Source organism: Phoenix dactylifera, chromosome 8 (assembly GCF_051530095.1).
Source record: "Phoenix dactylifera cultivar Ajwa chromosome 8, Ajwa_hap1_PhDact_Kaust_v1.1, whole genome shotgun sequence".
NCBI lineage: Eukaryota > Viridiplantae > Streptophyta > Magnoliopsida > Arecales > Arecaceae > Phoenix > Phoenix dactylifera.
Window position 1 is genome coordinate 16981618 of NC_143197.1, and position 13468 is coordinate 16995085.

Here is a 13468-nt window from a genome sequence, read left to right on the forward strand (position 1 = left end):
AATTAGCAAACTGCTCATTCCAGCTCAAGTGAGGTCTCATTTAAACACTGGCTGCATGTAGACACCCAGAAGACCAGAAGTAATGTTTCTTTTCTTTGGTGCAATCAGACTGAATTGTCACAGGCTGAAGGACCAGCTAGCTGTGGTTCATAATATTTACATAAAAAATACAGCATCAATACAATTAAATGATACAAAGAATATGACCAAAAATCATAATGCTACAAACATCGAAGATCATAAAACCTTGTGTGTGTTTGCTTTCAACCTGCTGCTAAGTTCTGCTTCCAAGAAATGTTTCCTTCTCCCACTCAAACAAGCCAGACTGTTCAACATCTTTAGGCGAGAGAACTGGTAAACAAAATGGCCTCCCTCCAAGAGCATTTGAAAACAAAATCAGAAGGCTCTGACAGGCCTGCTCTTCTTCCATCTGCTCCATCTCAGATTGCTCAGACGAGAGGTCCTTCCATGGTTGATAAAATGACCTGTGAATGGAAGAGTGCAGTCGCATGTTAATAAGCTATAGAGACAACCTTGAGGGACATAAGAAACTTCGGTCAACATCCACTAACTGCAGGAGTCTAAATCACTTTTCCAGTTATCAAACCAAGCAGTTTGATCATGAGAGGACCATGCATGTTGGATCATAACAAGGGTTTACCAAGAATTGGTTTAGCTTTGTCAACATGATAAGAACAAGAATCTTTCGTTATCTCAATCTTTTAAGCCGTTGACATATTGGGATATTTACTAATTAGAAGGTCATTTGGATGCTTGAATTCGTTGTCCAGAGATGAGAATCGAAGTCAAGAATTTACAAGGTTATTCAAGCTGGAACTTTAAACTCCCACTTTCCCTACCCTATTCAAGCTGGAACTTCCATTTGAACAAATAATCCACAGACAAACAGTTCGGACATGCAAACAGTCCCTACATCTGTTATAGATGTTAGTATATCGGCCAAAGAGTATAAAATATATTAAAAATAATTTTACGTAAGTTATTCTTGTAAAAATCATTTTTTTCAAAATCATATTATCTAAAAAAGAGCAAATAAATATACTGATAGAAATGAGGTATTATTTGTCTGTAGTCTAAGACTGAAAATAGTTTATATTTAAATTTAGAATTTCATGGATGCAATAAAAAAAGTTATATCCAACAATAATGTTATAAATCATTATGTGAAGTAGCAGACTAAAATTTCATATATTAAAATAAGACTCTTTGACACTACTTAATCATCATCGATGGACACAAAGCTGTAAATATCATAAAATTATCTTATAGTCAAATGACAAAAATTTCTGATATTATGTCAGTTTAACAATATGCATTTTATTTAACTTTTATACTGAATACAATAAATTATATCATTCTTCTCTGTATTAGCTTAATTCTACTTAGGAATTTATTTATGCTTAATTATTCAATCTGTAGTAGTCAACTATTGTCATAGAAATATATCTTGAGCAATCAATTTATATACTATCAAGAAATGATTACCACTAGCCCAATTGTCAACTATATGACAAGATGCTGATTGGCGGGTCACACTGACTGCAAAGATGGTAATGTAAGGTTATAGGCTGATTTCATTGACAAAAAAAGGCCATAAACCAATCATGGTCCTAGCGATGGTGTACAATGTTGTATTGAACCAATCAGTTTGGTTGTTATTTTATCATACCAACCATGAACAGAGACGATTCATTGTCTTTGTATGGTATTTTGGCCTGAACAGGTTTGAACCGATCACTACCAGGCCAAACTGCTTGGTTCTGAGCAATTCAAACTAGTAAGGGCCCCATATTGATTTGGTGCCTTAATAATTGTTGCGGGGTGGGGAAGAAAGGGCATGACACACTTCTCTCCCTCTATTTCAAGGTAAGAGAGACGAAAGAAGAAAGAGAGGAAGAGAGAAGGAGAAAGTAGAAGGGCAGGAGGTCCAATCTAGGTATTTCCCTCTTCCTTTATCTTTTCTGTTATATTCCATCAATCAGCAAAAATTGAAAAATATAAGAGGTCATGTTAAAATTTTGTATTTTGGCATGATTTCATAATGTGTAGCAAATCGTAGACAGTTGGTGCAAGCACAACCCATCGACCTTTGCATTAATCCATAGCAAACAGAGAAACCAAATGACTCGGAAGAGACTATATCCTTGGTTTGTAGCACCACAACCTACGGTTGATTGAAATGCCTTTGGTAGGAAGTCAATCTAAAGTATCGGGACCCTCTCTACAATGACTTTGTATATGACAAGGAGGATCTTATGACAAGTTGGCTCGAAAGCCATCAAAACTAGCCAGAGCTTAATAAGCCAAGATCACCCCCTAGGCAATGCAGTCTCATAGCCGAGCAAAGCAGGGTGAATGTAAAGAACTAGGAGAATTGACACATGCCACGACCAACCGATGTCTAGCAGCAACGTCCACTACAAAGTTCAAGGAGAAGACAATCAGGTTAACAATCTGATACAGAGTCAGAGACCTCCGGTCAGAGATTAAAGAAGAGATGTTCAAAAGAGGTCACCACAACAGTAGGGCTAGCCAAAGCAGCAAGACTAGCCAATGAGACAGAACCAATCAAAGAGACAAAATCAGTTATGGCAATCTGCCTATTCAAACTAACTAGAAGAGTCAGCAAGGTCGATCAAGCAAAGGTAAGAGGCCAGGAAACCCACTCAAACCAAGCAAAAAAAGGAAAGAAAGCAAATCCATTGGATAGAGCGGATAAGGAGCGAGTTCATAGTGACTCCAGGTCCAATGATAGATTGCCAAGGTCATCTCGTGATACAAGCAATGATAGCAATGCCTCGAAGGATGATGAGTTCAATGATCAAAATGGAGGCAATGGATAGGGAGAAGGTGGCACACGATTCCCTTTGCTTACTCCATTCACTGGTGAGTCCCAATTTGAGTATGTGGCATAGGATAGGGACCACAAGCCTATGCCTAGGCCTAGAGAGGATGATGTAGGATAGGGACCACAGGCCTAGGCCTACGCATAGGGAGGACATCATAGCATACAAGAAGAGGGGACCTAGAGATGGTGGACATGGTATCGATCAGACTGATGAGGTGGTGCTTCAAGTGGAAATCTTGGACATATCAGTATCTTCATGTGCTCAAAGTCTTCATCCTGTATTGGATCACATCCTCCAGTGCCGGGTTATGACACATATGGATATATGCTCTCTAAGTCTTTCATGTTCGAGTATCATCCTCCCCAACCTTAGCCAAACCAAGGATCAGATGTTGGTCCTTTTTTGGATTTCTACCACTAAACCCAACAGAGTAGCAGCACCAACATGACTATCAAGATCCTAGGTGGACACAACACCAAGTCTAGAGTCAAGTCCCAGGACCCGATAAAAAACGTGACCTATATGTGTACGAGGGACATCAACACTCGACTTGGAACTGAAAATGCATGTATGTTGCATTTCCAATTCCTAATATGAGTATTTCACAGTTTCGATATTATACAAAGTTAATTTACTATGTATATTATCACACCATTCTTTAAGAATGTAGCATAAAAAGTTAAAGTATATCATATTTAAACATCAAAAACGAATTTATAAAAACCTATTTTTACCCAAAACTAAATAAAGCAAGCTTAAAACCTTTTAAAATAAAAAATATATTTTTGATGTACTGGTATGATTCAGTACAATATGATACCGGTATGCAGTCCTATAATGGTTCAGCAAATCTTACTCTCAACAATCCTAAATCCTAAGAGGGGTGAACCGAGGACAAACCTAAGCTTTGATATTTATTTTGTACAAAGTGGATCCCCAACACTCAAACCATGCCATTCTGTTAGCCCAAGCCTTTTACCATTACACCAAGCAATGGCACAACAGGTAATTTAAGATGCATAGAGCTTGATACGAGCTCTAGTTACAGTAACTCTATCACTTGTGTAATGCTAAAGAACACCCCCCTTGTTGCCCTCAATAGTTGCCAATCAACCTGCAATTATTTTGGTCATGGTTCAATTGTGAGCATTAAGGCTTGCTTTTCAAAGCAGGAGTTGCATGTGACTCTGTACCTAAAGCAAAGCAAACATGGAAAATAGGACAGTTATAGGATTTGGATTGGCAGGCTGTCTAGTTAGTCATGATTAAACATTCTTAGAACATCAACTTGCTTGTAGGAAAATAAAGCAGTACAAGTAGCGAGCTTATATACCATCTCCAAGAAGGATTAGCTTCAACAGGGCAACGTATCTTCGAGCAAAGCAATGCTATTTGACCACGATTCACATCCAAATATTCCTTGTCTGCAGCAACATACAGAGTCCTGTCAAACTCATCACATCTTTTAAAAATGACAAAAGGGCAATTTTATGATTATTTAGAGATCCTGTGATATTCATCTTAAATAGGTATGGGCCTCTATAAATAGCAACTGAGGGCAGATTAAAGCTTGAAAACAAGACAAAATTGTACCCAACCTAGTAAGAGCTTTTCTAAACAAACAATTTTTGTTTTTCGATCAAATTATTAGCCTTAATATAAATTACAAATCTTCTGCATGATGCATACTTTATGTCAAATCTGCAGTATCTAAGCAAAGTTCATTCCAAAATGTGTAATTTATCTTCCAGCTTCCTTGTTAGGAAAAAAAAGAAGATACCCAATTGTTGCATTGCAATGTAGGAAATAGTACTTTGCTCTATATTTTCTATGATGAGAATGTGATATATGTATTCTGTTCCACATACTAACTAAAAAAATCTGGCCAAATTTCAAGATTCAATATTGTTAATTTCAGACTGAGAAAACCTAAAACTTATTACTGATATACAGGGTTTGCTAGGCCGGTAACAGGCATCGTACCAGTTGCTCGGCGGCACGAGTCGGTATGAGCCCGTGTCGTACCATGCTAGACTTATACCGACATAGGAGACCGTGGGAGAGAGAAAAAGAGAGAGCAAGCAGGTGGAGGGAAAAGGAGAGGGAAGAAGGCCGACGGATGGCCGGCGGAGGCCGGCGGAGGCCAGCGGGGGTCGGCGCTGGTCCAGGTGGCGGAGGCCGCGGCCAGACCCCTATTTCGTTCGAAACAGGGATCCGATCGCATCCTCCGCCGGCTTCCCTCCCTCTCCCTCCCTCCCCCGCTCGCTCTCTCTTTTCTTCTCTTTCCTTCTCTTTCTCCTCCAGCAACGGCGTTCCGGTTTCTTTGTCGGAGCCATCCCAATCCGCCGCCAGTACAACTCGAGACGCCCCAAACCAGACAACTCAGCCGACCTTGCTGATATAACTAAAGCATGTCATACGATTGGCATATCAAAGACAACCCTTGGGCCCACATAAATACAAAATAACTTCACTCCATTTAAAAGTCTTTCAAGATTATAAACATTAACATTTATTGCAAAATAATAGAATTGGAATATATATTAAGGGTATCTATCTAAATAATGGAACACCTAAATTGGAGCAACACATTAATTGACATTTTAACTATATAAATTTGGTTTTTCAAAGCATAAAAAGGGCATCTTACGAAATGATAGATGCATGTCAATGTTAACAGATGACCTAACAAGATGAACGCATCAAACTAATAAAAACATTTGTTTGCTAACTTTTAGTTTAAAACTTGTGTAGCCATTGCATGTTTTGACAGATTATTTTGTATAGTGCAGGACTGGAAATTTATGTTTTTTTATTACAGTCTCATAGCACCATTCGAAAGAGCACTTGCTTCAATAGTAGATAATGCATGGTAGCATTGTAGGATGGTAGGCAACGATCCATGTTCAGGTATATACACTACGAAAAGGAGATGAGTGGCAAGATGTCTCATTTGAAGCAACATTAGGTGGACATAGTTGTAGATGTTGTACCATATTGTTTGGTTCTTGCTTAAGTGAAGAAGATCCTAAGAAAAGTAATGGGAAGAAAAGGGAAAAAGTAATCACATAGAATCAAATGATTAAGAAGTTGACAAATATGCCAACACAAGAATAAGATGATAATGATGACGGTAGTGATGTTTCTAGTGAAGATTATTGTGATAGCTTAGATAAGCACTCATGTAGAGCTAAAGCACATGGACATAGACGAATTTAGCTGGTTCACCAAGGCAGGTTCACATGGCCTAGGGAGATCTAAATCCTTGCATCATTAGAGAAAGGGATGGGTCAAGGCTTCAGTTCGTAGGCAAGGTCTTCCACTTTCATGGTGCCTCCTAATGCTAAAATAGAGCTTCAGATCCATTGTCCCATTATGCCCATGGTGTATGATTAAACCAATTTCCAGTAATTCTTTTTTCTAGGTTAATCATATTAGGAGAGTAAGAAAAAAGAAAATATAGAAACCATGAGGAACAAGCAAAGCATGTACCTGCTATGTTAGACGCATTCGGGAAAAGTAGCAAACATAATGCTAGTATGACGGAGGAAAGACCACTAGAGTTTCTTCCGAGAAGCTGTTGGAGGTACAGTATTACAATAGCTAATGCCTCATTAGCATGAGAATTATTTTGTTCATTTTCACCTTCTTTGATTACATCTTCCAGTAGACACTGCAGAGTTTTGCAGCTTGATCCCAAAGAAACATGTGTCTTCATTGCAGAAGCTTTGTTTGAAATGCTTCCTAGGATTAGTGAAGCTGTTGCCCATCGTAATAGCTTTGAAATTCGAGATTCTTCTCCATGATCCTCATATGAAATTAGCATATCAGGGTCCGGTTCCTTGGTCAGATAACTCTGATCAGAGAATGATCTCAAAACAGATGAAATTGCCCACATGAGAAGTTTTGATAATCTTGCCCTATCCTGTGATGGCCACATTGACAGCAAACTCAAAATTGTAGTATGTGTATGCATGGTTGTATATAAATTGTGTTACATGAAAGAATAATGACAGAATATAAAATACTAAGGCCCCGTTTGGGGGAGCTTTTGGAGGGCCCAAAAGCACTTTCTGGCCCTCCAAAAGCACTTTTGGATGAAAAAGGATGTTTGATAAAAATTTCGGAAAGCTGTTTTAAGTTTTCCAGAAAGCTAAAAATAGCTTTTTGAGAGAAGCTCCATTTTGGAGCTTTCCGAAAAAGCTATTTTGAGCTTTGTCGGAAAGCTGTTTTTTTGACCAAAATTTCCATAATAAAATATAATAATTACATACTTTGTCCCTTTATAAACCTAAAAATCTGCTGGAGCCCTAACACAAAATCCTAGCTATGGATTAGACTCCCTTCCGTGCAAGAACAGGTATTCTTGTTTCCTATTATTGTATTATACTATAAATATAATATTATATTACATTATATCATAATATATTAATATGTTATGTTAAATAATTTAATATTATGTTATATTATGAAAAATTAATGTACGCTAATAATTATAATATTTTGTACCTTTATTATTGTATTATACTATAAATATAATATTATATTACGTTATATCATAATACATTGATATGTTATGTTAAATAATTTAATATTATATTAAATTATTATGCTATAGTATACAATGTTATATTACTATATTATAATAATATTATATTACATTACAATAATATTATACTATATCATATATTTATGTATTAATATATGTTATATTTTATTATGCTCTGTTGTATAATACTATGCAATGTCCTTTATAGTAATTTTGTCATACAAAAGTACTTTCTCAATTTGTTTACCAAACACATGTTAAAGTATCGCAGCACTTTAGAAATGTAGTTACCAAACAGCAAACAACTTTTATAAAAGCTCTACTTCCAACAGCTCTACTTTCAAAAGCTCTACTGCCAACAGCTCTCCCAACGGGGCCTAAATAATATTCCAATAGCAATTCAGAATATAATATCATGATAAGCAGGAAGCACTATGAAATAGCACCACCCAAATCCAGTAATAACAAATAACATGAAAACACCGAATTGAGAAAAAAAATCTAGGATATTTACATACATATATTTTTGGCTATGAAGAATAATGTAGGTTAGATACATCTCAAAGTATCAAAAATGCATCATAATAAGACCAAGGTCAGGTCCAAGGAATCAATTTTATGCCATTGTCTTTTCTATGCCCTGCCTACAGGGTAGCCAGTTTGTGAGGTATCATTTCCCTGCACATTCTCTTCTCTAAAGACCCCTGATGAATTGTTCATCACGAGATATTCAACCCATCCCACCAGTCCCATACAATTCCACAAGAGGTCTGAGGGCTGGGTGCAGCCACTGGGTTCAGTGAGAACTGGGATGTCCCACCTCCACCGAAGCCGGTTGGGATAGGCTGATAACTACACCAATTCAGTCAGTACAAGCTAGGTCCCTTTGTTTTGAAAAAACAAAGAGAGAAACATTCCCTCCTGCTTCTCTCTTTTCTATTGTCTTCATTCACAGGTGAGGCTCAGGCTTAAAGCGAGAAAGAGAAAGAGAGAGGAAAAGAGAGGAGAACGAACTCAAAATTGAATTGAAATCCATGTTTAAAGACCTTAAAACAGTTAAATATTTAAAATAAAGTTTTAAAAAAATAAAAACAATAAAAAAGCATACAGCACTATACCAACAGAAGAGTGCTACAATTACTTGTACGTGTAGGTTTTGTATACAAGTGCTGTGATATCGACACATGGCACTCGCTCCCCAAATATTAACACCATTGTATTTCCTCGTCAAACAAATTGGGCCATCAGTTGAGTGGTGTTCCATCTTGTTAATAGGTTTCATCATAAGCTTATCCAATCATTCTCATTGTGTTCTAACTTAACACAAAAACTTACTATAATACTTTTATTTGTCAAAAAAGTACATTTATATTTATTTAACTGCAAAAACCTTGAATGAGTTGTCCTTCTCTTCTGTTTTTATCCAAAAGGCCTTGCCACCATCGCATACAATACAAACTATTCATAAAATAGTAGAACCTAATATTTAAATAAAACCAAAAATTTAAACGAGAAACTTTCTCAACAAAAAATTATTATTAGTTTTAAATTTTTCAAAAAAGAACTTTCCTCATTTATTGATAATAATGGAAATAGTAACTATTATTAAACATAACAAATAACTTTTCTAGAGTTATTTTTTATGCAATGAATGTAAATTCTTTGCAAATATTTTAATAATTGAAATTTTACTTTGCTACAAAACATGTCACATAATAAGATAAATAGTCATTATCCGATATTTTTTGTAAGTAAAATAATATTTTTTAGATTCAAATTTACATGCTAACTGAAATTTATTTGATGAATAATAATTTGATTAAAATACAGAATATATTTTTACTATTTCTATTTTTTTATTATAACAGCTAAGTATAATCTGATTGATACTTTAAAAGCTGATTATGTAATGAAGGATAAGTATGCTTTTTTATCAAAAGATAAGAACAGTTAATATCTTAAATCCGAAGTCCTTGAGCATGGATAAAATGTTAACGGGATGAAGCTGCTAGTTCTCTTTACCCCCCTCATAACCAAATAGGATTGTGTTCTCAGCCGGTAGCTAGAGACACTCACACTCTTATCAAAAGCAAAGAGGATTAAATACGGCATTAAATACGAGAAGCTAGTGTTACATGTCATTACCTCAACACATGTCAGCATGTTAACCTACATGAGTAACTCTAGCACACATACTGAGATGCCAAACTGTTTCCGAAAGCCAGGATGGTTGCATCCAGGTACAGTATGGACTAGGACTAGACTGTATGCGGAGAATGATATTGGGATTTAAACCCTTAATTCAACCTCAAAAAAGCAGCCTTCCTGACCACCTCTCTGTAATGATGCCTACCCATAAAAGTGGTGCAAACACAATAACTTGGTTCATCTTTTGTAGAATCTAGCATTCCTTTAAAAGTTAACTGCAACTAAACTGAACCTAGATTCACACTCTTGCACAGAAAAAGACGAGTTTTTTCTTGCCATGTTGAGAAATCAACCTATTTTCCTCGACCCTTCCAGCTGAGATGCCCAAGAGTCAGCCTTCTTGAGGTGTTTCAGACTAATAAACATGTTAGCATCTTTGTAGGCCATCAATCATCTACTCTGAAGAAATAATTTATTAAGAATTTGCAATGGCATAACCACAAATACAGGACTTATCTCTCTAGGGTTAGCTTCACAAATTCATTTTTCATCATTCAGTAGTATCAAAAACTAACATTTTTTAAAAAAAATCCAATTCAAAATTTCTCATTGAGATTATTTTATCTTCTATCAATTCTAAGTATGTTTTTAAACAAAAACATGCACCCTAGTTTGACCACTAGTAGTATCCAAGCACATCTTTACTACACTCACAATGATACTCATCTCATCCCCGTGATATATCCTAGTCTTGAAGAAACTAGCACCCAGGAAGGCCCAAGTCTAATAAGGAAACCAAATAATGGACATCAAAGGATTTGGCACCAATGCTCAGGCATCTGATTACTGCTTGCATCCTAGAAAATTCAATCACAGTTTCTTGTTATTTTCTTTCCTATTTCATTTGATCACAAGTCCCTATTCATTTAAAAAGATTGGTCAATTTTTAGTTTTACTAGGAGTAAACAGCAATCCAAGTTTTATTAGCTCAAAGGATTCTGTTATTAAACAAGATTAAAGACTAGAGCTATTAGATAGCTTAAGCAAACAATATTTCCTTCTATTATGAGGCAGGGCACCTTGAATGGCTATAAGTACACCAACAAGTTCAAAGATTTGACTATATGCAACACCGTGAATTTTATGACTCCAGAAGATTTGGAGGGAATGTGTTGGATTGAGCCTAGATATCCACCGAGAAATTTTGATCGCTAATCTTGAGACCCAAGATCAAGCTCATCAAGCCAAGCTGCCTGACATCCTCACATCAAATCATCAATCCCTTACCAACTCAAGTTGGCTATTATGCAAGCAGAATCAGTCACCTTGTGATCCAGCCAAGGGCAACTTAACGGTTTTTTAAGGGTCTGAAGACTTATAGTTGTCCCCAAGTGTAATCAAATGAGTTGCCTCACTTTCAACTCCCCCAACAAGAATACTTTTAACTTTCAGCAATACAAAATCCAAAGAAGAAACCATAAGAGAATAATGTCTAAATCAAGAAAGAACCATCTGAAAATTCTTCTACCGACAATAGTATGAAGATACAAAGGAAAGGGTCGTACTTTCTTGGCAGTGATGATGACCCAGTCAGTCCTGTTCATCCAACAGGAATTTGAAGTTGATAATACAAAAGGTTTAAGAGGTCATTTTAGTTGACTAGCTAAATGGTAAGAGCAGATTATCATCTAATGATTCATTGCAGGCCTAATTGTAGAACCTTGAGGGTTTTGATAAAAAGGATTCAGTCCTTGCCAGCTATCATCAGACATGGCCCTAAATAGGAATACCCGGCAAATAAGGATCGAGATTGGAAACGCTTGATGATTATGATTATGATACTACTGTCTTACCAAACATCATTAAGCTTTATCTTGACTAAATCCTACTTCAGTGTATCTTAATTTCTTTAGTATCACTTCAATGTATCATTAAGCTTTATTTTGACTAGATCTTCCTTCAGTGTATCTTAATTTCTTGAGTTTGTATTACTCCAACTTTCAAATCTAGGCTACATGCCTTCGTGAACCCTTAAATTGTACCTGCACCTTTATTACCCAGCACTTAATTACTGAAAGCAAATATGGGGAAGCAGGTATCTTTAAAAAATAAAAATTACAACAAAAAAACAAAGAAAGCAGGTACGTGGATGAATTTCCAAGGAGATTCTAGAGTGGGTGTGCCACCATAAATGGAAGATTTTTGCTACCTAAGGCCCAGCATTCAGTTCATATAATTCAATTCGTATTAAGGGCCTAGTAAGTTCAAAAACTCTAGCAGAATGGTAAAGTCATTGGAATTTCTTAGTCCGCATAACTAAGCATACCAAATTTCACTAGTCCATTAACAAATTATTTAAATTGTTTTGAAACAAGCCATACAAAAAAAAGCTGATTGAGAGCATCTAATCTATGAAAGCATATAGTTCAGAGTCAGGGTATATGAAGTAGAGGTAGTTACCATGTGAGATACAACAGGAACAGGTGTGCTCATGAGGATGGTATCTATCGCAAGTTCAATGGTAAGATTAAACTCCATGTTATTGAATTCACTATAGATGGCTTGGTACAGTTGAAATAAGCCCTTGAGCGATAGGGTAAAATGTGGCTGGAATATCTTCCTTTTTTGTGATAACCTGAGTGTTGATCCTAACACATGTAACATAGAGTTTACTAATGAAACATTTTCTTTCAGCAACTTGATAGCATTCACAAACACTCCATATAAGTGCGTTGAAAATTCTGACAGCTGCTCAACAGCACACTCTTGCAGCCACTCAGCGATTGTTCTCCAGGACACCACATCATTAATTACCTAAAGCCAACATAAAAACAAAGTTTAAATAAAAATAAATCAAGTTAAAAGAAAATTAATAAAGCAAATGAACAAGAATAGAAGTAGAGAGAGATTATTTGACCTCATTATTTTTGTCTAATAAACCTCCAACTATTTACAATGACATCAATCAAGCTATCTGAAACTAAAGAACTATTACCAATGGACCAAAGCCTTAGAAGCTTTCTTGAAAACGAAAGGGTAACATGATAATCTCATTGAAAATCCTCATCAAGCAATGATAGAATGAAAGAATGATATAAAGAAAATTGACAAGTTATGGCCGAGCTATGGAACAATATGGACCCTAGTATTAATAATAATTCAATGTTTTGTGACTCAGCAAAAGAAATATGAGAAACTAAGCAGGGAAACAAATCACTAAGCAAGGTTTCAAATTTCAGCACCAGCCTCGTACCAGTTTTTTGCCGAAACAATATAGTATTATGTACTAACACGGTGTGGGGCTGTGTAGGGCTGCTGGAAACATGCCAGAATGGTACAGTACCATTCGTGCCATTCCGTTCCAGCAATATTTGAAACCTTGTCATTAAGTAAATACCATAATCAATTGACAGGACATTGAGTTAAATGTGTATCAACCTCTCACAAATGATATTGAAAAACAAAGATAGCAGAAGTTTGGAGTTGCTAAGTTTCTATCAAGACTTGGTTCTCATTGTGAGCATCTGAAGGTTAAGTTCGTGACTGACAGCGAGCTTCCTTCTTAGAACTGCATCTACACTAGTCTTCAGTAGGTATCTATCACATCCGCTACACAGCACAAGGTTGAAAAATCTGCATGTCTCTACTGGTTGAGATACAGGTCACAGACATCGTGGAGGAGGTTGAGATGGATGTGATGGTCATGTAGGAGGCATAGTGATAGCACAGTGAATGTACCAAGTGATGCACTAGTCAGTGTGAAATGCTACTGGGATGCGATTGGAGGGCCAGCTTGGACTAATGACACAAGAATAAATCAAGCATTTCTTCTACTACTAAGCATGTATCTTCCAATTATGATTCATCAATACTATCTCTCTCAGGTGATATGGTCCCCTTT

General features: G+C 36.3%; 1 protein-coding gene across 5 annotated transcripts in view; it reads right to left on the reverse strand.

Moving 5' to 3' along the window:
• Positions 1 to 71: 71 nt before the first annotated feature.
• The window catches only part of EMB2788 (ribosome 60S biogenesis amino-terminal protein), a 47055-nt gene continuing 33658 nt past the window's right edge, over positions 72 to 13468 (reverse strand). For 3 of the 5 annotated variants that reach the window (XM_088702918.2, XM_008810966.6, XM_088702916.2), the window contains 4 exons: positions 12028 to 12381; positions 6363 to 6795; positions 4204 to 4294; positions 72 to 485 (listed from right to left, as the gene is read on the reverse strand). In XM_088702918.2, the coding sequence (XP_088559044.2) occupies positions 275 to 485; positions 4204 to 4294; positions 6363 to 6795; positions 12028 to 12381 (1089 nt within the window). In that variant the 3' untranslated portion in view covers positions 72 to 274. The remainder of the gene's footprint in view (positions 486 to 4203; positions 4295 to 6362; positions 6796 to 12027; positions 12382 to 13468) is intronic. The other 2 variants (XM_088702917.2, XR_015968030.2) reach the window with 2 other exon arrangements.